At 41.3% G+C, this 25,455-nt stretch overlaps 1 protein-coding gene across 2 annotated transcripts; it reads right to left on the reverse strand.

Moving 5' to 3' along the window:
* Positions 1-8,351: 8,351 nt before the first annotated feature.
* On the reverse strand, positions 8,352-24,568 carry LOC114921499 (alpha-2,8-sialyltransferase 8E-like). Of its 2 annotated transcripts, XM_065951385.1 has the most exons (9): positions 24,432-24,563; positions 24,232-24,327; positions 19,945-20,018; positions 18,441-18,515; positions 18,259-18,333; positions 13,814-13,952; positions 12,643-12,755; positions 12,441-12,533; positions 8,352-12,357 (listed from the first exon to the last, which is right to left on the reverse strand). In XM_065951385.1, exons 2-9 carry the CDS (start codon positions 24,235-24,237, stop codon positions 11,895-11,897), a joined length of 1,038 nt encoding a protein of 345 aa, XP_065807457.1. In that variant the 5' UTR covers positions 24,238-24,327; positions 24,432-24,563; the 3' UTR covers positions 8,352-11,894. The 2 variants fall into 2 exon arrangements, with proteins under 2 accessions (XP_065807457.1, XP_065807456.1); XM_065951384.1 differs by having other exon boundaries at positions 24,232-24,568.
* Positions 24,569-25,455: the final 887 nt, after the last annotated feature.

Below are 25,455 nucleotides of genomic sequence, written 5' to 3' on the forward strand. Positions count from 1 at the left end.
TTTCTCTCTCTGACAACTATATCATGTCCTCCCAGTAACTACGTAGTTTTCCTGGCCCTCCTCTGGTTGTGAGGTTTCTTACCAGCACGTTGTCTCCTGGTTGCAGGGTGGAACTCCATATGCGCTGATTGTAGTTTCTTTGTCTTCTCTTTGCAGACTTTTTCATGTTTCTCATGGCAATGGAGTAGGCTTCCTGCATGGCTTCTCTCCACTTTTCAGCATGGGACTTGTTTACCTGTTCCTCTTTTTTTGGAAACATTAAGTCAACAGGCAGAGTCGGCTCACGGCCGAAAAGAAGGTAGAAGGGTGAAAAACCTGTGGCCTCGTGCACAGTCGAGTTGTAAGCATGGACAACTTTAGAAAGATGTTCTTTCCAGTTCGACTTTTCAGTCTCTGCCAGTGTGCGTAACAATACCCAGCAGCATCCTATTAAAGCATTCTGCAGGCCAATCCTGCAGAACGCTTTAATAGGATGCTGCTGGGTATGTTAGGGTGATAAGGTGAGGTGCGCGAGTGATGGATCCCACAGTAGCTCTGGAGCTTGTGGAAGAGGTTATTTTCAAACTCCTTCCCTTGGTCATGATGTATTCTTGACGGAAATCCAAAGCGTGTGATGAAGTCATCAAATAATTTCCTGGCTGCAGTCTTCCCTGACTTATCTTTGGTTACATATGCCTGAGCATATTTAGTGAAATGGTCTACAACCACAAGTACATATTCGTCACCTCCTCTGCTTTTCTCCAGATGTAGATAATCAATTGAGATCATCTCAAAGGGTGCAGAAGTCTCAATGCTCTTGATAGGTGTCCTGATTACTTGGTTAGGTTTTTTTCTTTTCACACAGCAAAACACTTTTGTGACATGATGTTCTATCTCTTCCCTCATCTTAGGCCAGAAAAAGTGTTCTCTTGCAAGAGCCACCATTCGATCTGCTCCCAAATGTCCCATCTCCTCATGCAGGTATTTGAAGATCAAAGGCTTTAGTGACTCCGGGACAACCAGTTGGTTTCTGGACGCAGTTTCTCTCCTCAGGACGCCATCATGATCTATCTGTAGACGGGGCCACTCCCTAAGAAGCTGTCTAACGACATCAGTTTCACTTAGCTTGGGTCTATGCTGCAGATGGACATGAGTTCTTTTCAGGACCAAAACTCTGCTTATAGCTGGATCTGCATTTTGGCTGGATCTGATATCTTCTGTTGCAAGAGGTTGAATGGGGTTAGAGATACAACTATCTGCAGGCAGTGCATCAGGGTTACAGGTGACAGCTGAGATCCAGTTGATTTCACCTCTTTCTGCAATCTCCAAAGCATTGCTGATGGACCCCAGGACTTACTGCTGGCATTCCTCTGTGCATTCTCTTATTATTTGTTCAATGGACTTGGGTCTGCGTGATAGAAAATCTGCATCTCTATTAGCTGTTCCAGGTCTGTACTTGAGTGTGAACCTATAATCCGCTAACTCTGCCACCCAGCGGTGTTCTGACACATTGAGTTTTGCTGTTTTGGTAACATATGTCAAAGGATTATTGTAACTGTACACAATAAAATGAGGTGCACGAAACAGATAATCTCTGAATCGCTCTGTTACAGCCCATTTTAGTGCCAAGAACTCAAGTTTGCCAGAGTGTAACTTTGTAGTTCCTCTCTGCTACTGTCAGTGTCCTGGATCCATATGCTATGACTCTGAGTGTGCTATCTTGCCACTGATACAAAACCGCACCCAGGCCTTCTTCTGAGGCATCAACATGAAGTACAAAGGGCTTTTCCAAGTCTGGATACGCCATGATAGGTGGGTTTTTTTAGTTGTGTTACTAGTTTGTTCAGAATGTCTTGATGGATCTCTGTCCACTTGACTGGATGAGATGGAGCAAGCTGAGCAGACTGACGGCTCTGTTTTTTTGTTCTTGGATTGCTCAGATTTTGGCTTTGCTAACAACTCAAAGGGGTTTAGCAGTCCTTGAGAAGTCTGGTATATAGGGTCTATAGTAACTGAGGAAACCCATCAACTTTCTCACCTCTCGAACAGTGGTTGGTGTCTCATTTCTCAAGGCTTGAACGGCTTCTACTTCCTTTGGGTTCATCTTGTATCCCTCTGCCGAGATCACACGACCCACATAACAGACCTCCCTTTTGAAAAAGTCACATTTCTTTGGTCTTAACTTGATGCCACACTGTTTTTGTCGCTGCAAAACTTGCCTTACGTTTTGAACGTGCTGCTCAAAGTCACTACTGAACACCAGCACATCATCTAAGTAAGGGACACAAACTTCATCCCTCAGGTCTCCCAAACATCCTTCCATGTAACGTTGAAAGGCAGCCGGTGCGTTTGTCAGGCCGAATGGGATTCTAACCCACTCATGGAGTCCCCACGGTGTGATGAATGCTGTGCAGGCTCTGCTTTTCTCGTTCATGAAGCCCTGATGATATGCTTTTCCCTGGTCCAACACAGTGAACCAGGAATTGCCTCCGAGGTTCTCCAGAATCTCTTGTATCCTCGGGATCGGATGACGGTCGGGTATTGTTTTTCCATTCAGCTGTCTGTAGTCTATGCACAAACGAAGACTCCCGTCTTTCTTTCGCACACAAACCACCGGAGAGGAGTATGAAGAGTGAGATTTCTGGATCCATCCTCTACTCAGTAAGTCCTGTATGTGAGTTTTAACTTCTTGGTAGAGGTGTCGAGAGATTGCATTGTATGATTTCTGTACAGGAATATCATCTTTTAGCTGAATGTCCATCTTTAAATCTGGAATACAGCCTGTGTCCCAGTCATCCTTTGCAAAAACATCACACTCCTCTCGAAGCATCTGCTTTACCTGCTGTTGTTGATCCTCCGTCAAGTGACTCAGGTCCACTGGTGGGTCCCAGGGTTCATTTCCTGGATCATGACTTTGTTGTTTTAGTTGAGGTTCAGCACTGCTGTTCGTTGATTGTGGCTCCTTATCCTCTGCAGTTTTCATCTCAAGTGGATAAATTGCATCCACACCATACAACCAACCTAGTGTTGTGCGACCACACAGTGTAATGTCTTTGTCAGTTAGGTTTTCAACGGTCACAGTTATTGTTTCATTGTCTTCCTCTGGAAGCTGAATCAACTGCTCTCTTATCATCAGTCCTGTTGGCCAGGGTGTCTCCTGATTTGGCACCAACACCACATGTGACCCACTCAGTACTCTTTTATTCAGTTGACCACATTCCACTTTCGTGACTTTGTTTTTTGGGATTCTGACAGTCCTTCTGCCCACCCTTGCAATGTGTGCACTGCCTTCAGGCTTGCCTTTCCTCAGGACGGACAAGACAGCTTTTGAAGTTTTGCGGCCCACTTTAAGGGCTGAGCATAGCTTTTGTACCATGTGATCTGGGTTGATACTGCCTTCAGGTTCAGCTTTTTGTGCTAGTTCTTCAACAACATTGAAGCCAATGATAGGGCGTTCAAAGTCATCAATAGCAACCAGAATTGGCACCATAACTGGTTTATCACTCATTCCAGCAACAGCATTTTTGGACAGTGTAAATTCAATCCTTCATAAGGAATGTCTGTCCCATTGGCAGCTGAGAGATCACGCTCATCTTCATCAAGGAGCTCCTCCACTGGTCTTACTTCAACATCTGGTAGGAATTCTCTTTTCCAGTTCGATCCAACAATTGAAACTTGAGAACCTGTGTCCCATAGTACTATGGTACTCATACCACCTAGTGAGGCACGAACAAGACATTTCTTTCCTACCAGTTTCGCAGCTTGCTGTTGTTTGCCAGTCAGAGGCGCTTTTAGGCTGAACTGGTTCACTTGGTCATCATTGTCTCTGCTGTGGACAGGGAGTTCATTTTCATTTACAGTAGCTGCAGTTGTTTTCTTACGAAAACTGCCCAGTGATCTGTGCTGCCACATTTGTAACAATGACCACATTTTCCCTCTTGGTTTGACATCTGGCACTGCTGACATCGTCGAGCGGGTGCTGCTTCAGGCTGTGGTCGTTATCTCTTATTGGGCTGTTCACTCACTCGCTGACTTTCGCACCTGGGAACCTGACTGAGGCCTGCTATTTGAGCAGTTAGACTTTAAATAGCCTCACATATGGCTTTGTTACCTTGGTCCACCTTTTCCATCAGTGTGTCACGTTTTTGTGTTTGATTTAACTTGCTCAGTTTTGTCTGTGTGCAGCTCACCTGTTCAGCTTTCTCACTTGCCTCACTTACAGCTGCTACTTTTATTGTTCTTGTTTTGGCTTTCAATCTTCCTTTTTTCCTGGAGAGATGACCGATGGTTCGGTCATCTCCTACCTTCTCTGCTGTGTCAAAACAGTGCAGTGCTTATCAGTTAGCATGCCACGTTAGTCTCTGCTCTTTGTTGTCGCCGTTCGTGGACTTTTTGCTGCGTGTTTCGTTGCTTTTTCTGGTTGAAAAAGCAATCCAACCGGGCGGAAACACCAAAATTATGTTGCACCCATGAAAAGACCAGGACTCTGTCTTCCGTTTTGCAACTTTATTCTTCCCGGTGCTGTATTTTTTTATGATTATCTCTCTTAAGAAGCATTGGGTCCTCAACAAAAACGGCATACATGCGCATTCTCCCTTGACCACGACCCCGACTATATACATCACCTCTGCACGCAGGCCGATGACGTCATATATCAAAACCTAAAATGAAAAGAGTTAATTACAACTTTTTAATTTCTGTGTAAACTAACATAAAATTACAGTACCTGTATGTTTTTTTTAAATTAACAAGTTAAACAAATGTGAAATAATATTATATAAAGTACTTTCTAACTTACAGTGTAGTGTGCTTTCTTCTGTCAAATTGAATTACATACAAATATTTCTAGGTCGCAACATATGTCACCAAGTAAACGTGATTATCTGGATGCTGAAATTACTTGCATGCTTCAAAATGACATTGCCGAACCCTCGTCATCTAGTTGGGCTACTCCATGTATTTTGGTGCTCAAGCAGGATGGGACTCCTAGGTTTTGTACTGATTTGAGGAAAGTGAATAAAGTCACAAAATCAGATTAATTTCCATTGCCACGCATGGATGATTGCATCGATTAGGTTGGTTCGGCCAAATTTGTGAGCAAGTTTGATTTGCTAAAGGGGTATTGGCAGGTCCCTTTGTGAAAACGCGCACAAGAAATTTTGTCCTTTGTCACACCAGTTGGTCACTACTCCTATAAGGTGATGCCTTTTGGGTTAAATAATGCCCCTGCGATGTTTCAACGTCTGATGAAGTGTGTCTCGGGTCTAAAAGGTTGTGCAGTCTATCTTGATGATTTGGTTATCTTCAGTGATACTTGGCACTCCCATTTGGAACAAATCCGTGCATTATTTGATCGTTTGGCTGAAGCGTGTCTCACTGTTAATTTGGCTAAATGTGACTTTGCCAGAGCCACAGTGACGTACCTTGGCCGTGTGGTGGGACAGGGTCATGAGGCTCCAATCGAGGCCAAGGTCATGGCTGTTGCTAAATATCCGCCACCAACTACCAAGGAGCTTCAGAGGTTCTTGGGGTTAGTGGATTACTACAGGCCTTTCTGTAGAAACTTTTCAACTGTTGTGTTTCCGCTTACTGAACTCCTTAAGGACAAAGCAAAATTTGATTGGACCTCGGGATGTCATGGAGCTTTTGAGGCTGTGAAATCTTTGTTATGTTGCTCTCCTGTCCTTGCCGCTCCTTGTTTTGAAAGACCCTTCATGCTACATGTGGATGCCAGTCAGGTGGGGGCAGGTGCTGTGCTGCTCCAAAGGGATGACCAAGGGGTGGTGAGGCCTGTTAGTTTTTTCTCTAAAAAATTAAATAGTTACCAGAGTAATTATTCAGTTATTGAGAAGGAGACACTGTCACTTATGTTGGCCTTGCAACACTTCAATGTATATGTTGGGGGGGGAGGGACCGCGTTGGTTTTTACGGACCATAACCCACTGACATTTTTGCATCTCTTAGATGTCCAAATCAGACAATGTAATGGCTGACACGTTATTGCACGCTCCTGTCCAGTAATTTACTGTGGCTTGTAGGCTTAATATATTGTCATTCTGTTTTCCAATACCTGTTCTGTACTGTCATGCCTATCCTCTTAATTTGCTCCTCAGGTACTGAGATTGGGTGGGGGGTGGAGGTGCAGGCAGTGAATCCAGGAATAAGGTCATGTATTAATCTAATTTAAAGGTTTTTTTTTTTTTTTTTGTGATTAAAAGTAATTTGGGTATTGAGTAGAGTTGTTTGTGTAATTGGTTAAGTGTTTTGCACGGTGGTTGGTTATGGTGATGTTGTGCCGGTGGTCACCGACTTTGGGGGGGGGGGGCCTTATCAGGATGTAACTAATTGATTCTGTCCCCCCTAGTTCTAGTAGAGGAGTTGGATGGTCCAATCGAGGGCACCTGGGCCTGTGTCTGGCCGGGCTTAAAAGCCCCACCCCAGGCTGGGCTCTCCCTCTCTCTGGCCTAAACTTTGACTCGTTTGTTTGTGCTATGGTTGTGGCTGGTTGTGCAAATAAGTCATTGTTTCTTCAAATTGAGCTGTTCCTTTTCGTATTTGTCATGGCCATGGAGCCAGGTTATGACAACATTTTGTAAAAGCTGGAAACATGTTTATTTGTGTTGTAAAGTTGGGCATTTTAACAATGGGATCAAAGGTGAATTACTTATTAGAGACCGCTAGAAGAGGCAATTGGAGGAACTGCAGTTTTTAAAACTTCCACAATGTCTTTTCTGTTGTTGTTTGTTGGCAAAAGTAAGTCAGGGGGAATGGTTTAGATTTCATGAATTAAATGACCTACAGGACATTGCATTAGGTAATTATTTCGTCATCACTTATTGTACATTAACAATTTAAAGATATAGCCTTGAACTTTACCTCAACCTGTGCACTTCCTTCCTAGAGTAAAGGGAATACAGCAGAGTAGGAGCCATTAAGGTGATCCACCACTCGTCCAGCCACACCTGCTTCAAGTGTCCTGTTGTGCAATCGGGTAACAATTGCATCTCCTCCAGACTTCTTGGAGTTACCTTGGAAGTCGTACATTTTATCATAACTTCCAGCTGGTCTCCTACATGCCGCTCATCTCCAATCCCCCCTGGGAGAATGGTGAAGGTGCTGTGAGTAGTGATGTTACGTTTGACACCGAGGCTTCGAAGCGTGTGTCGAGTAGGAGGGGCATTTCTAGCCGAGGCCCCGTAACAAGGCTTGTGTCATTTTCAGAGAAGTGCGTCTTCGATGGCAAACGAGGCCTCACTTCGAGTAGAACTTTGTCATTGATTTGTTTGTGTTTCGGATTGTGGATAAAAGGAAGCGAAACCCACTTGTCATGTCTCCTTGTGAGTTTGCGTTAGTTGGTTGTTGAGAGTTGGAGTTTTGGTTCTATTTTATTCGAGAAATGGAGCCTGCGAGAAAGAGGAAAACGTCTCCTGTTTGGGAGCATTTTGAGTTATCATCTCCCAATGAGATAAACGTTAAAAAACATTAAAACAAAACATTTGTTTCGTGGTTCCAGGAACCAGACCCGAGCCTTTATGTCAAAGTGATGCTGCCATAACCATTATGCTACAAAGCTTTCATGTATTGCCATGCTGAATTGCTTCAATTAGTTGTTACTATTTCTGTCACTATCATCATTATCTGTGTTCATTATCGATGGCTTATTATTTTGATTTGAAAGTGAAGTGCTTGGTGTGCTTTAAGGATCTTTCTTTCAATCTTCCTTTTTTCCTGGACTTGTAGTTAACATAGGTCCTCAAACTTGTTGAAAAATAGATTTATATATATTGTTGTTTCATAGGCTATATCTTGATAGGAAATCATAAAAAAATAAGATCACCGAATGATAATATGATTATATTAATTAAGGTATGTTATAAAGTAATATCATGTGAATCCTTATTGGTTACCGCAGTAGTACAATTTGCTATAACATGTCAGTAATGCAATGGCATGTGATGTGATCAATAATAATTTGGCTCCTCTAAATTGTTTTGACCAGTAAGTGTCACTAGTGTACACTGTGTTAAATGAGGCCTCGAGTAATGAATCTATTCACGATACAATTGGCTGGAAAGCCTCATTCCTTCACAAAGCCTCATTTCGCCATCACTAGCTGTGGGCGGCGTTACTTGTCTGATTCAATGAAAAAGGAGCTGGCAGAGGAGGAGTTTCAGGCCAAGCAATGGACTCCAATATGAGACGTTCCTCCTCAACTTCTGCAGAAGACAGTGGCTTGAAGGTGCAGAAGTCATCAGACACAGGAGGAGCAGTGTGGGGAGCAGTGGGAGGAATAAGTCAGAGCTCCGATGAAGCACTGAACGATTCTGTGAATGAATCTTTTGAACAAATCGTTTTAATGAACTGATTTTTCTGATTCAGTACACTGAAAAGAACTGCTTTTCACATCACTACCTCACTCTCACTGTCCTGCAAGAACAAATGCCTCCTGGCTTTATAGACGTCCCCATTAACAAAATGGCAGCAGCTGGGTGCAGCACAATTTAAATAGCAGGTTTACACTTTTCTTTCAAAGCAAAGAATTGAAAAGAAAAACCTGAAATTAACCTCAGATCATTTACTCAACTAAATGAACTTTAAATAATGACATGATATTCGAACAGTAAGTTAAATGTTAAAGAAATGATTAGAAAAAAAACATTTCTCAGAAATAAAACCCCTTCAGTTGGTCTGCCCTAGTGATGTCAGCGATGACATCATCAATCTCATAAATACCCAGGAAATGCTGAGCCAGACCCTTTTAGCTGCATGGGACCACATGGGGAACTGAACAAAAGAACAAACAAAGGCAAGTATGGATAAGAGACAATTATATTTTGCAAATCCAGAAAGTAAATAAAAATGACTAAACTTAACAAAGACTGTGTGTTCGCTAATAATTATTAACTGTCTATAATTAATTTATACTTTGATGTGAACGTTAACTTAATGCTAACACAAACAAACACATGACTGTAATTGCTGTATGTTACAAAAGCAAAAATAAATTATAGCAAAATACACAACTGTAAAGAATAATATAAATTGATAAATGAAGACTTAAGTGATTTAAATGGTGAATAAGAGAAGAGCGTCTCACCCACTTTGTCACAAAATTAATTTGACAAAGTTTTTTTTTAATGAATAGACATTTTTGTAAAAAGTGTTCTGGCTTAAAACTTCGAGTTCAACACTCAAAGTTCAAACAATTTTTTTACAGTGTAAGCACATTATAAAAAAGAAGTTTGTCTTACATTAATGACTGAACATCCCCTTTCTCCAGAACAAGCTCTGATCTGAAAACTAGGAAGGTCTTGTCAGCTAGGTGGGTGAATCAAAACTTGCTTTGAGTAGATATTGAAAGTGGGTCGTTGTCAGGCTTTGTTTGGGCTGAGCATTTAAGTTTCATTCTCTGAGCATTTCACAATCTCCTTGCCGGAACTCCCTCAGGTGCACCCACAAATGGTGTCATACCACCAAAACATGCGATTGCTCAAGCCAGCTTAGCTGTCTAACGAGGTAATGGCTGCCATGCCGGCCCATAAGGTCTCTACAGACGAGGCTACAGACACACTCTGCTTCACACTAGCCTCATCTCTGAACAAGCTCTGCCCTCTGGTGTCCAAACCCGCTCGCAAAACCCACCCTAGTTCATGGCTCACTGAAGTCATAAGAGAGCAAAGAGCAGGACTGAGGGCAGCAGAGAGAAAATGGCAAAAGTCCAAACGGTCCGCTGACCTCAATGACTATAAGCAAAGACTTGTCTCATTCTCCTCCAGCCTGAAAACGGCCAAGACAACATATTATCAGAACAAGATATGCAATGCCACAGATACAAGAAAAAATGTTTTCTGCTTTTAACTCACTGCTTCAACCACCTCCTCCTCCACCCTCTGATCTGTTCACACCAGACATGTTTGCCTCGTATTTTAATGAAAAGGTTGCACCCATCAGTAACCAGTTTTCTGAGCCTGACCAACTCAGCCCAAAGGCACCAACCAAAAGTGCCTCACTCGACTCATTCTCGTCTCTGACTGAGGATGAAGTCTCTAAGCTTGTGCTAGACTCTTGGCCACCTGTCCTCTGGACTCAATACCATCAAGCCTCATACAGACCATTTCCTCTTCGCTTAATGCTGCACTTGCATATCATCAACTCCTCTCTGTCAACAGGTGTGTTCCCCACTGCATTCAAGCAAGCTCGGGTCACCCCTCTGCTCAAAAAACACACACTAAACCCAGCCCAGGTTGAAAACTACAGACCGGTTTCTCTTCTGCCCTTTCTATCAAAAATACTTGAGCACATAGTCTTTAGGCAAGTCTCTGAGTGCCTGTCCATAAACGATCTGTTTAACCCAAATCAGTCAGGCTTTAAGCGGGGCCACTCTACTGAAACTGCACTACTGTCAGTAACAAAATCGCTACAAGCTGCCAGAGCTGCGGGTCAGTCCTCAGTTTTATTACTGCTAGACCGGTCTGCTGCCTTTGACACAGTCAACCATCAAATCCTCCTATCCACACTCTCTGAACTTGGCATCTCAGGATCTGCCCTCTGCTGGTTCATGTCCTACCTCTCTGGGCGATCCTTTAGAGTGTTGTGTCAGAACATGCGACACAGCTCCTGGTACAGGCTCTTGTGATATCATACATGGACTATTGCAACTCTCTACTGGCAGGTCTTCCTACATGCACTATCAAACCCCTGCAGATGATACAAAATGCAGCAGTACGACTGGTCTTCAACCTTCCTAAAAGAGCACATGTCACTCCGCTGTTCATCTCCTTACACTGGCTCCCAGTTACTGCTCGCATCAAATTTAAAACTCTGCTGCTCGCTTCCAAAACAGCGACAAAAACGGCTCCTCCTTACTTTAACTCTCTCAACCAGGTCTACACTCCCTCCTGCACACTACGCTCTGCCAATGAAAGGTGTCTGATCCAACCTTAACGACAGGGTCCTAATACGCTGACTAGACTCTTCTCCTCTGTTGCCCCCTGGTGGTGGAATGAACTTCCAAACTCCAGAGAAACAGAGGATGTACGCTGTTAGGTCTTTGAATGCAAAGCGCAAAACTACAAACGATGTATTTTGTGGTTTTGTGCAGCTGAAAAAAAAAGATCATGTCTTCACTACATGATGATGTGTCAGAAATTAATCAAATTCTGTATTATATTGTAGAAAACCTTTCGAAAAATAGGCTCTTAAACTGATGATTTTTATCTGCCTTATTGTAAAGCTCACACATAATTCAAAACCACCGCAAGAGATTATTGTCCGGTGGGGGGCTGCAAAACTTTAACATTCACCTTTTACCGTAACTTTTTTGTTGTTTACCATCTCTTAATACATACATCACGTTCATTTCTCGAACTTAAGTTACCTAAACAACATTTAAAACCGGAAGTCTTTTTTTTTACCAAAAAGGAAGCAAGGTAACCTTAGCATGACATGTTCTAAAATACAAAATAAAAGCATGAGAAATTACCGTTTCTTGAGCAAGTCTCAGATTTATCTTATCTTAACTAGATTACTTACACATATTGTTATCTAACTAGTATGTAAACAAACCAAAATAATGTCAAACCAAAAACTGAGTTACATATCAGTTATACATAGACTATTTGTATAAAAAAAAAAAGCAGAGTTGGAATAGTGCAAAAACCCTACAGCTCTCCAGCCCACATGTTTATAGAAGTATTCAAAGGAATGCATTCTTGTGTGAACATGTGTCTGATGAACATAAAGCGTTAATAAAACGATTAGATCATAATTGTTTTGCAGAAAACATTAGCAACCATCCGGGTTTCTCCAATCAGGGCTGGGCACCTGAAACACAGCACAAAGACAGACGCACAAACGAAAAACCAAACACAAAGCAGACTGACATAATAACACTTATATACAATTATGACTCATAGTCATAACCGTTGACAATCTCCCAGATGAAGCTTGAGCACCCCCTGTCTGTGCAGCTGCATCAGGAGCCCAAACTCCTTGGGCATGGCGTGTTCCTTTGTAGCTTTACTGTCATCATAGTAGTGGTTCGTCAGGTCGTAGAGTCCATAGGGGTGATTATCGAAGGGCCAGAACCCATACAGATGCACATTTTCACAGACCTCCAAAGCTATGCTAGTCAGAATTAGCCCGGTGCTCATCAACGATAATCCCAAGCCTTGTACACGCCAGAAGGTAATCAGTCTGCGGAAGTACTTAGGGTTAAGGAAGACGGGCCTAATGGGGCTTCCTAAATCCTCAACACTGTAGATGGCCCGCAGACACATAGCAGTGTTTCCACGAGAGAAGGGAAAGAGTAGCAGGGAGTTGCCGTAAATATGCAGACTTTCCACAAACGGACGACGACGCTTCATCAGAGACTCATACCTGGAGGCAAAACAGCAGATATAAATCAACAAGACAAAAGAACTCTGTAATGACAGTGAAGTGAAATCCAGCCTCTTGCTCACTTCTCCTTGAGGATGCTTGGGTTTGCTGTCACAAGGTCCGTTTTGACACCGACATGCTTCTCATAACCATTTCCCAAAGGAGGAAGGTTGCACCTGAAGAAGCAAGAAAAAAAAGTCAGAGATCTTTTTTCCTGGAATCTCAACATAAATGATTTTTGACACTGTGAGTTGACATTGTCACCACAATGGACACCTTTCTCACCTCATGACAAACTGAGCTGAATCAATTCTCTCTCCACAGCTGCTGTCAGTCAGGATTCCTCCGTTCCCGACAACAGAACACGTGTCCCATGTTTTATTTGAGAAAGGATGCTCCTGGAATTGTAATCAATGGTTATGTATTACCACATAATGATAATTATACTGATGATATAATACAGTAGATCAAATTTACTGCTGAATCTCATTTGCAAAAGTTTCCCTCTTGGAAATGCCCTGCAGCAGACACCCCTAAGAGAGGTTGCCAGCTGAAATATGAGTGCACCTGGAAGTCTTCAGGTTTTAATTTCCAACATCTACTTGGGCTTCACACTTGTTTTTAATGGATAAATTCAGCAGTATATCACTTCGTTGTGAAGTATACTGGCAGCTTTAAAGTTGCTGATGACACAGTTGTTAATTTGTGTACATACATGCTGTAAGCGGTTGGGGGATCATTTCCTGAGATTTGAATTTAAAAGAGTTCCTCACTTCCAATTTATTTGTGGGAAGAGTTGAGTTTCAAATACCTTATACGTTTTCACTTAATTTAAAAATACGTTGGTTTATTATTTCGTTTAAGAAAATCAGATGGATTCATGTGGATTAATAGTTCAACCTTGTTGTCAACCTGTTTCCAGTTGCAGCATAACAAAGTACACATTTTGTTTCAGTAACTAGCAATAATAATCTGGATTGCCATGAAGCTTTGTACAGAAAATCACAATCCCCTCACAATATTTCGATACTTTAGCAATCCCTCAATTTTTCACCACATCCACCATATCCAGAGCCATGCATGCGCCGAAGAGAGTAAGAAAGCTTAAGTTAAGAGCTGCTAAGTGTCACTTCCTCCAGCTGCAGCACAGTTAGCCACACGGCTAGCGGTGCTATCAGCTGGCTATGCCCAATGTCTGGCTCAAAGGACAGGGATTGTATTAGCAAAGGAGCTCTGTGAACCCTCCAGCTAGCTCGAGGTATCCCGAGTCTACCAACATATTATTGTGTAAATACACATGTTAAGTGTATGCTAAGTTGTTTTTTGCATTTATTTAATGTTTCATTTAATTAATGTGTAATCTTTTAGTCAGAAATTACAGGAACAATCACAATGCCAAACAAGTAGCAGATATTGTGGATGTGTTGGTTATATTCATGAGTGCCAAACAAAATACCTTTGTAAAGGTGTTGAAAACCTCCGGAGACACCTGGAAGCTGTACTTTCTCTCATCAACGAGCTCTGGTTCCACTACAGTGTTGGCCTGGTTAAGGATGGCTTTGTCAAAACCACTGCAGCTGTTGCTCAGCTGAGATCTGGGGAACCACAAGGACTTTGTTAAATCATGTACTAGTGACTCTGATGTTTTGATGCTCTCTCAAATGTTTGTTTATTTGCAAATAAACATTAAGGGCAGTCATGTGTGTTTCAGGCAAAGTCCTCTCTGTTTTATCAACACACACATGATTTTAATGTGTTTTATATTTAGACCAAGTGTTTAACATTTACAGAGAAGTTCCTCAACTTCACCCAACATGTATTTCCACTTCTCTTTCCCACTTCTTTAGCTCTTCTTCTTTCTATCCATTTAAAGAGGAAACTATTCTGATCCTGCACAGATTCTGATTTTGTTCAAATAGTCAATGTTTACAGTTTAAGGTCATGAATTCAACCCAGTCTCATGTCAAAATGTGTAATACCTACACTATGTTGGTCCACAGCTCAAAACGTAGTAGTTTCACAATAAGGGTTCTAAAATTGTGACATGTCTACGTTTCCTTTTGTCTATTCTTTTGTATAGGCATACCTCAGGTCACGTGACTGCCCAGTTTTCCCCTGGCGAAAAAAAAAAAACATGGCGGACATCCCTTCTATTTTCGGCTGAAAATGCAATATTTTAAGATAGTTTGAGGCTTAAGTGTCATTTTGATAACCTTTCTGGCGACAAATGTACATTGTATCTTCATAATCTTTGTTCGGTTTATGTTTATGATCTTTAGTTTGTTAATTTCTATGAAGATTCTTTCAGGTAGAAAAACGTTTGGTTGTTACGTTTTCTACTGTTGCTATGGTGGTAGCTACGGACGCTATCAACAACGAACCGGAAGGAAGTGGACGTTCGGTTCGCGGCTCTTTTTTCGGCTGCTCTGGTTCCGGAATGAAATTTTCCCATTCAAATCCTCCATTGATTTTTCACAAAATCTTTATATCAAGAGATTGGCGCCTGGGACCAAGACAACAAGCTACCCCAACACTTGTGACTATAGTACATTCAATTCGGCACCAAAACGGTGTTAAAAACAGAAACAATGGTATAGGTTCGAGACTGTGTACATCATTTTCGTCCGGAGTCAAGGAACTACCCATCCCACAATCCATTGCGAATGATATCGTTTATTCAGTCTTTCAGGTCTCACCAGAAAAAACGTTGGACTCTTAGGTTTTTTACTGTTGCTATGGTGGTAGCTATGGACGCTATCAACAACGAACCGGAAGGAAGTGGACGTTTGGTTCGTGGCTCTTAAAATGGGTTGCATCAGACCCTAGACATCAAACTAAGCTCCTATGCAATAAATAATTATTTCTGTTACATTTTTATGGATGTCTTTCATTACAACCAAATTTAATAAAATGATTGGAATAGATCGATGCATATTAGCAACATTATAAACTATAAAATGTACCAATACATAAAGACAATACTGTACAGTTTGTGTGATTTATATGATTTTATTTAACAAAATAATCCTGACAGATTAATACTATCTTTCAAAACAGGTTTGATTTGACCACTTTTTTACAATATATATATAGTCTAGATTATTTTACAAAACCCATTCGGGTAGATATACATTTTTTAAGAGCCTAATTATGTTCCCTCTGTGCACAACGCCAGACATAACTACCAAAATTCTCGTTTCTAGAACAGTCAACATATCCAAAATTAACTGATATATGTACTTTATTTTAACACAGATCATATATGCACTATGCAATAAATACTTCGGCCAGACGAGATCCGTGACATATTCAGTGAATATATCTTTTGTAAGCCTTTTATAATCCTAGTTACAACATTTTTTTGGAAATGGAAAAGACTACAATTATGGCGCCATTCAGTATCAAGCTTGACTTGACTCTGAGGAATTGTAGTCTTTTAGACAAATCTCAGTGTTTCCCTTAACTAAGAAGTAATATACAGTATATTTAATTGAGGGTACACAGGGGAGTTTAATTGGATGGTTAACACATTTATGTTATCAGATATTTAAAAAAGAATTGATACATTTGTTAAAATGTATTTTAACCATATATAGCAGCTCCCCCCTGTTTTTGTTGCTGAGGTATGAGCCTTCAAACATGCCCTTGGGTCAAGGTTCAAAGGGCATTATTTCAAAACAGGGGTCATCTTCACATATGTTACTCTCCAGGATGAGACCTTTCCAACGATGTATGTCATTCAGCTCTAAGCCAAAAACTTAAATATTCTCATTTCATAGGCAAGGGGTCGTGCAGTCATACTTTCGTAGAGCGCTTTCAAAGCCCAGTACATAAAATGTTGTTTTTTTGATTTTGTTTGTTTGTTTTGGTGTAAGTATATCATAAAATCTGGGTAACTATTGGCTTGGAGGGCAGCCTTAAGTGCTTGGTTTAGAATTATGGAATTTTGTCTTGTTGATAATAGAATTATTATGTCAAAATAGCTCAGCACCTTATAAAATAAGTTTTTTAAATCAGTCTTGTTCACAAAGCATACAGCATATAGTGGAGAATGACCCTCTGTCTTTTGGAACATTTTCAAACTTTTTAACACCCTTTTTTGATGTTTTGATAAAAGTGTTTAAATTGTGAAAGGTTTGGCAAATTGAGTGTGGGGCCTTAAGTGACTTGTGGTCTCACAAAATCTCTTAGAGACCTAGGAAGTTGATTTTTGTTTTGGTGACAGGTCCCAATCTCACAAACAACTGGTGAAAATTTGGGGGTTCTAGGTCAAACATAAGTGTATGAAAAAGGGATTTAAAATTTGAGTCTACGGTGAGGAGGGAGAGGGGGGGCGGGGGACGCCCTCGGCCTTTAAATCGACAGTGGGTGTGACTGCACGATTGCGCATGTCAGCAGCTCACTGGCAGACCATAGCATAATGGGCTTTTTGAATGGGTTTTTGCTTAGATTCCTGGAATGGGATCTTTGGTTAACACAGATTTAAGATGAGTTTTTGCAACCAACCTTAAAAAACATCAGTAAATACCCCCTGAAAGATCTAATAAAGAGGTCGCTCACAAGTGACGATTATCAATACGTCATTATTTGATGCCAGTGTCATGCGCCCGTTTGTAGTTCTTATCACCGGCCGTTTACTTTATTGATTGCATTTTCTGGTATTAATCTAATCCGTCAGGATTATTTTGTTAATTAAGATTATGAAATCAGACTGTACAGTATTGTCTTTATGTATTGTTACATGTTATAGTTTATAATGTTGCTAATATGCATCGATCTGTTCCAATCGTTTTATTAAATTTGGTTGTAATGAAAGACATCCATAAAAATGTAACAGAAATCATTATTTATTGCATAGGAGTTTAGTTTGATGTCTAGGGTCTGATGTAACCCGTTTTCAGAGCCGCAAACCCAACGTCCACTTCCTTCTGGTTCGTTGTTGATAGCGTCCATAGCAACCACCATAGCAACAGTAGAAAACGTAACATCACAACGTTTTTCTATCGAGACCTGAAAGAATCTTCATAGAAACGAATAAACTAAAGATCATAAACAAAAACCGAATGAAGATTATGAAGATACAATGTACATTTGTCGCCAGAAATGTTATCAAAACGACACTTAAGTCTCAAACTATCTTAAAATATTGCATTTTCCACCAAAAATAGAAGGGATGTCCGCCATGTTTTTTTTTTTGCCAGGGGAAAACTGGGCAGTCACGTGACCTGAGGTATGCCTATACAAAAGAATAGACAAAAGGAAACGTAGGCATGTCACAATTTTAGAGCCCTTATTGAGAAACTACTACATTTTGCGCTGTGGACCAACGTAGGTATTACACATTTTGACATGAGACTGGGTTGCATGAATCACATTCATTTTTCGAGGACAGACAATGTGACAATCAGACGAGGGCACTCTGACTCATCTTTTCTGAGCTTGTCCTTGAGTAAAACATGCAAAGAGTAAAGTCTGTTTTTAGCCATTCAAATTATTGGGTTATATCTTAACCTTGATTGTGTGATTGACATTTCTGTCTTCTCTTATCTCTTTACTTACCCAGCTAGTAAAGTTACATGGAAAAGGCCCAAAGAGGGATTTTAGAAGACTGTACATCTTAAGTCACCAGCTGCATGCTGTTGGGCAGCAAAACCCAAAAGTTGTGTTGCATTTTTTTGGAACAGGCCCAAACACTGGTAATAGTTCTATAATGTAATTCATGTTTCATTCTGTTTAACCTTTTAATCACACTTGGCCATCTTATTAGGCACTATGTTGGGTTTTATTACCCTTTTGACCTCCTTTACCACCCAGCGTCATGTAACTTAAAAGTAAGTTATTCTTACCTTCTTTTATTTTTTCCCCTTAAAGTTCAAAACCAAGACGACCTTTTTGTTTTACCTGAATTTTTTAAAATTGTCCTCCTGCTTCTTCCAGGCTTGGGAGTAATTCTGCATTACTTTTATGATTGTATTACTGTGAAAAAACAAAAACATTCAAACTAAGATACACATACACAACCAGGTGAGTAATCCCTTCATCTGATGGCAGTCATGAAGCAGTGATGGTGTTTGCACACTCACTTGCATTCTTTGCAGAGGTTAAAGGTCCTGGGGGCTCTTTTCATCTGAGGGGCGGGTAAGTGCTGGTCCACATCACTGTGGAATAAACAAAAGAAAAAGAAGGACAGATGTGTTGATTCAGAAGCAAGGCACACATCAGATAATGTAAACGTGTGTAACACCACATTCTGGACCCTGCATATAGAGTATGAACCACTCCACACATTTACAGTTATGAATAGTTACTTTGTGGACAGACCCTCCTCAAAAAGATAGCCAACACAAAGAAAATCACCCCTAAATCCAAAAGCTCACATAGGCCAACATGTTAGCTTTATAATTAGTTTTCATCACTTGAGAACAAAAACTCCCATTTTGAGTGTGCTGTGTTCTTTGTTCAAAACATACAGAAGACATAATGAATCAGCATTTAACAAGTGAAAGATTTGATGCCATTCTGTAGAAATTTAAAACTCAAACTAACCCTAAAGCCAATGGAGTAAACATCATGAATTCAGTGTTCAGTAGCTGTCAACTTCATACACCATGAATAAACAACCAGTATACAAACTCTTGAGCAGAGATTTTTGCTACGTAGCTACATGTCATCTGCAAAGAACTGTGGTCTGCAGTGTTACTTTTACAGCTATCATCATCTTCTGTTCCTGTTTTCAACTTCCTAAGAAACTGTTTTGGTCAGTGGCAATTCTAGAGTCTGTTGGGGCCCTCCAACCAGCGTTCATCACAATCATGTCTGCCAGCCGACGCTTACTCCTCTTCCTTTCTCTCCTATTGACGGCTAATTCCTCTTAATTTTTCTTCAGTGCCTGTCATTGGATCAACCTTGGTTTTTTCAGCAATAGAGTGAGTGCTTTCAGGTGGGGCACCCAAAGGGAGGTTTCCTACTGTCACTGGAAAATTTGCACATTTTGAGCCACTGCTTGAGCCCTCTGGGACCCCCTACTGGTCTGGAGTCCCGAGCAGTTGCCTGCCTTGCCTGTTGATAAGCAGCGCCTCTGGTTTTGGTCGACTGACTACAAAATCCACGGCCATATAAATGATTGTGATTGATTGATAAATACCCTGTAATGTAATTGGGGAAATTGCAGCTGTTAAGCTCCTCTTGCATCACGTCCAATGAGTGGTATTACCATGGCATCATTGCAACACAGAAAAATAAAGTGTATGGGCTATTCTGTAGCTGTGCAAAGTTTTTGTTTTTGCAATGTAGGCCTACTTGATCAAGTGACATTTCAGCAGCTTCATTTGACAATCTTCTTTCCTCTTATCTCCACTGTTTTAGAACACAGACATACGTGGTGCCTAATAAGATATCCTATACACGTATGAATGAAGCCGACAAAAAGAAAAGATTACCACGTCTACAAAGGCTACGTGCATTTTAGTAGTATGAACGGCTAAAGGGTGCCGAAAGAAGTAACCTAACATATCTGCGATGTGGTTTGGCAGTCTGTGTGTGTGAGAGTGTGCACGTAGCAAAGGTAAATGTCATTTTCACACTTACCTGTCCAGTAAGTACCAGATCAGTAGGCTCGACAAACACAGGAGAGTCATCACCGCAGAGAAGAGTGACTTGAGCTGGATGAAAATGAGTAACAATAAAACTCATGTATTAGCATTCCATACATGATCTGCACATACAACAAAGAAAAGTCTACCTGAAACACTTCTGTATTTCTTGCCCACATGCTTTTTTGGAATAATAGCATTAATATAAATGCTTTCCTGTACTTTATTCTTCTTCTGTAACTCTGCCAAACTAATGTTAACCAAGAAACAACTTCAAGTGCTCAGAAAGTAAGTAAAGCTGAAGTGCCAAAATCGCAGTTCCTCGAGTGGCCACTTGGAGCTTGTTCCAAAAGCAAGTAAATCCCAGTTTTGATCTCGATGGCTGATTTCTCAAGTTGTGACAACTGGAAGGATACTTTATTTTCAATAACTTACTCATTATTTTTCATTTTTTAATACCAATTTAAATCCTGCTTAATTTGGACTTTGGTGTCTTAAAGCTCCTGTGAGAAGCTTTTAAACTTTTGATCAAACTGACCAAAATACAAATTGATGCCTCTTTTTGAACTACAAAAGCAAAAAAGACCATCAGCTAAAAGATGAACTATTTCTATATTGTACATTGTTTTCATGCCTGTTACTGCTGCCACAGGGTAGGAGTCAGGTGAGACAATCGACAGCTTGTAAACAAACAGCCTGTTTTTAGAAACATTTTCTAAGCATATATTGACAATGAGTGATACAATACTTATACAGTCTTAGAATTTATCATCGCTTGAGCAGTGAGATTAAAGTCAAATACTTTAACCACACCACTATAGCTACTGTATCCATGATCTTGTTACTGGTTTGTTGTGTAACACGGTTTGTGTTTTGAATTCCCAGATAGTCCCACAAGTGCTCGATTGTAGACGGTTGCAGCTTGTCATGTTTTAATGTTTGGGTTATAATGCTACATTTTAATTCTTAATGATGCATTATAATGTAAACCATTAAGGATAAAACATCCAGTTTTATAGTATCAACTATAAAGGCCCTGACACACCAAGCAGACGGCCAAAAACTGGTGGCGACAAGGCCGCCTGTGGTGTCAGCTTCGCATTTTGTCTTGGCCAAAAAGTTGCACTAGAACACACCACAAAGACTGCAGCCGACGGCCAATGACCAAGTACGTTCTGCGCATGCGTGAGAGGCAATAACTCTCCATGCCAGCAGGTGGCACTAGTCTGTAATCGTCATTCCAAAAGGGTGAAAAGTTGAAAATGGCGCTGCCGTTGTCAGCCCTTGGTCTTTTATTAGTGGAACTAGAATAGAAGAGGCGCTTACGTATTTCTTCTCCTGTTTCGCTTAGCTGAACAGCCAATCAGAGAGATTCCTACCCCCAACTGAGCCAGCGACGGGTCCTCGGATTTAATATGTAGGGTCGGCCAAAAAAAGGCCAACTGGGGCCGACTTGTAGCGACAGAGCTGGACACATTGCAAAAACTAGGGGGGGCGACCACTCACAGACGGCCGACAGTCTCCTTGGTGTGTCAGGGTCTTAAAGGCCACTAATAAAAGACCAAGGGCTGACAACGGCAGCACCCTTTTCAACTTCAGACATTATTCTCCATTAGAAGTACCTATATTACGAGTGTTGCGCGACAGTGCTTCTCGTGGCAAAACAACGGTTCATTTATCCGCGTTCTTCCTCGTCCTTTTCCAGTTTCCACTTTTTGGAATGACGATTACAGACTACCGGCGCCTGCTGGCATGGAGAGCTATTTCCTCTCACGCATGCGCAGAACGTACGTGGTGGTTGGCCGTTGGCTGCCGTCTTTGCAGTGCGTTCTAGTGCAACTTTTTGGCCAAGACAAGAGGCGTTGCCCGCCGACACCACAGGCAGCCTTCGTCGCCACCAGTTCTTGGCCGTCTGCTTGGTGTGTCAGGGCCTTAAGAGAATCAGAATCAGAATCAGCTTTATTGGCCAGGTATGCTTAAACACACAAGGAATTTTACTTTTGTAAACTGTGCTCTCTTTCTACAAAGGTATAATATTAAATATCTTCAGCCAGTATACTTCAGCCAGTATATATTGCTACCGGCAGGGTGGGGGGTGGGTCTCCTGTAGCTTGTTACTTCTCGCAGGCCTTTCCAGACTGAAGGGTCGTTAGCTGAGAAGCTTTGTTTTAACTTCTCAGTGTAGCTCCTCTTAGCTACCCTGATCGCCTTTGTCAGTTTGTTTCTGGCCTGCTTGAACAGGTCCCGGTCCACACTCCTGTAGGCCTCCTCCTTGGCCTGATGCAGCTTCCTTAGATGAGGTGTAAACCAGGGCTTGTTGTTGTTGTTGTATGTGCAGAAGGTCTTGGTCTGCACACACATGTTCTCACAGAAGCTGATGTATGATGTCACAGTGTCAGTGAGTTCATTGAGATTTGCTGATGCAGCTTCAAAAACAGTCCAATCAGTGCCATCAAAGCAGGCCTGTAACTCCTGTTTTGACTCTTCTGTCCATTTCCTTACAGTCCTTACTACAGGCTTAGCAGTTTTCAACTTCTGCCTGTAGGTCAGGATGAGGTGAATTAGGCAGTGATCAGAGAGTCCCAAAGCTGCACAGGGAACATAGTGATATGAGTCCTTTATTACTGTGTAGCAGTGGTCCAGTGTGTTAGCTCCTCTGGTGGGACACTTTATGTGCTGTCAGTATTTAAGATGTTCATGTTTGCGTTGAATTGCTGTTACTTGCAAACCTGATAAGAAGGTGGGGCGCGCTGGTGGCGCAATGGTTAGGGCGCGCGTCCCATGCATTGAGACTCTTGTCTCAAGCGGTAGGCCCGGGTTCACTTCCACCCATGGCCCCTCTCCGCATGCCATTCCCCGCTCTCTCTCCCTGGTTTCCGACTCTATCCACTGTCCTATCTCTGCATTAAAGGCACGAAAAGCCAAAAAAAAAAAAAAAAAAAACCTGATAAGAAGGTGAACCTGATGCTAAAGATAAAACAAATTTTCTCCCATGAACATTTGAACATTCATGTAATTTTTATGACATTGAAAACGTATATATAATAAAAACCGCAAGCGGTGATGAAGGGCCCTCGCACTTTGTGCATGTCGGGGTGTGTCGCGACCGCGGGGAGGCAGGAGTAACGAGGTGGCGCCAAGGAGGAGGCCAGGAGATCGATTTGTGCCTGTTGTCATTGTCGGTTCCAATGTATCCATGCTGTGGATTCCATGTTTACGTGGACCTGGGGACTGCATACGCACAAAATGGGGCCTGAAACTAGCATACGCATTTTACCTTTAAAAACAAACCTGACGTTAAAATGTGCGCACCGGTAAGTGAACTCCAACCCATGCATACGTACATTTTGGAGGCATGGGGATTTGGCGACACAGACGGCGAAGTGGTGAATTGAAGCCTGAAGAATGTATATTGATGTCTCTTCCACATTTTATTTCACTAAATATCAAACTTTACTGACAGATCCATGTCATCATAATCATTTAAACTGACAGTTTTATTTATTCACTCGCAGACAATGAGCCGTTTTCAATGAGATATGCATTTTCATTCACGAGCTGCTTTGCATCGACCGTTTATAGTTGAATATGGGCGTGTAGAGAGCGGAACATGGGGCTAATCTACGTGCGCACATTTCCAGGTGGATCGTGATTTATAAATCAGTCAGTCTATTTATTTCAGTCTTTTAATTTATACACAATAGGAGTCAAGCCCTGAGAATGACCAACACTGATCACAGTCAGGTTTCAGGGTTTTGACTATGGGTGTAAGGATTTTTAGTTGTTCCTGACATGGTTAATATACATAAACAATTTCATGCATGTAGTTGAAATAATCCTCTATGGGGAGGTCTTTTGGAAGATATTACAGGGGCGCACCCAGACATTAAAGTTTTACAGTATGTCGAGGCCACGCCCTTTTATGTAGAATCGTGTAGATCGAATCTTTAGATCATCGACATGTCTAGAATACACTGATTGACTCTGGGGATGATCAGATGTAGAAGATTTCATGTAGGTCCTGACATGTTTGATATACATAAAAATTGTCATGCATGAATGTAAAAAAAACCTCTATGGTGAGGACTTTTTGAAAGGTTCACAGGGACGTGCTAAGACATCAAAGTTTTACATTACACCATGGCCACGCCCTTTTATGTAGAATCGTGTACAGCACAAGCTGATATTTTCAACATGTCTAGAACACACTGACACTGAGTTGGCACTTGTCAGTGCTTCAGGCCCTAATAATTTACAAGCTAAAAAAAGAGCTGATTCTTACCATCATGTTCCAGGTAAAAAGCTAGTCCTTTGATTATGGATCCAGTCAATGTTTCTCTCTTGCCTGCTTCTCTTTCACTGTCACAGTCGTCTTTCACTGTAAGATATCCCTGCAGTGTCACCACACAGTAAAAAAAGAAAAAAAAGAAAAGAAAAAAAAGTCTGAGTGTATCCTCACTTCTGCCAAATTTCAAGATTTACCTGAGCAAGCAGACAGGAGGCTGAAATATGTCAGAACGGTCACTCAAACATCAAGTAAAACACAAAAATGTTAGATAGGAAGTCGTTGACACCACAAGACACCACGAACCTAACATCAACTACCTTGACAAAAAAAACAAGTCTTCACTTTAAGTTTAAAGGTTTGCCTTGTGACGACCAGCTATTCCTGTTTTTCAAGAGTGCAGGGTTGATTGTCAATGTAAATGTAGGGTGTGTATTTGAAAGAATTTTATGATGTCTATGATTATCTATGAATGTTTGTTATGGCACTCCTCTAACCAGTGGCAGACTTAACCATCAGGCATAGGTAGGCAATTGTATTGGGCCCCCAACCTGCATGGGCTCTATAAAATGCTTAAGTTTAAGAATTATTATTATTATTGTTATTATTAATTTATTATTATTTAACTTTGTGGTAAGTTATTAAGTTTTTCTAAAAAACACTTGCGCAAAAAATGTAATCAGAAGAATGGCTAATTCATCTATAACTCATGTTTCAGGGCCCCCTCCCCCTCCAGCCGCACTACATGGACTATTCCATGATGCACATCAGCGTGTTTGAGGAAATGATTGCACAGTGCTGCCCCAAAGTCCTGTAACATCATAAACACAAGCTTAGAGATTCCTGCAAGTGAAGATGGTGAAATAAAGAAACACACAGAGACAAAGGAGATGAAGAGAGAGGCAGAAAGAGAAATGAAATACGTTTTTAAGCGGCCGCATGCTGGCTCACTTCAGCTGTATGAGCCCGAGATAGAAATGGTCTTTCTTGTGATTACTCGCAAATTATGGGAATAAAGTTTGCTGAAATAACAGCATCATAATGCAGACAGTGGTGGATTTAGTCATTTGGGGGCCCTCCTGCATTTGTTGGGCTGATGTAGTGGTTCTCAACTGATGGGTCGGGACCCTAAAGTGGGTCGGAGAGTCTTTTTCAGTGGGTACTGAATGTGTACTGAAAACAAAAGGTCTAAAGGGCTGTGAATTTGAAGCATGTTTGTGT

The sequence above is a fragment of the Labrus bergylta genome, chromosome 23 (assembly GCF_963930695.1).
Source record: "Labrus bergylta chromosome 23, fLabBer1.1, whole genome shotgun sequence".
Classification (NCBI taxonomy): Eukaryota; Metazoa; Chordata; class Actinopteri; order Labriformes; family Labridae; genus Labrus; species Labrus bergylta.

Excerpts from the sequence above, each read along its gene's own strand:
- LOC114921499 (XM_065951384.1), bottom strand. Across the intron at positions 18,516-19,944 it reads ATCTGGTACTTACTGGACAG|TGATGTGGACCAGCACTTAC; the intron begins GTAAGTGTGAAA and ends TTTATTCCACAG. Across the intron at positions 12,756-13,813 it reads TTTTCAACACCTTTACAAAG|GAGCATCCTTTCTCAAATAA; the intron begins GTATTTTGTTTG and ends TTACAATTCCAG.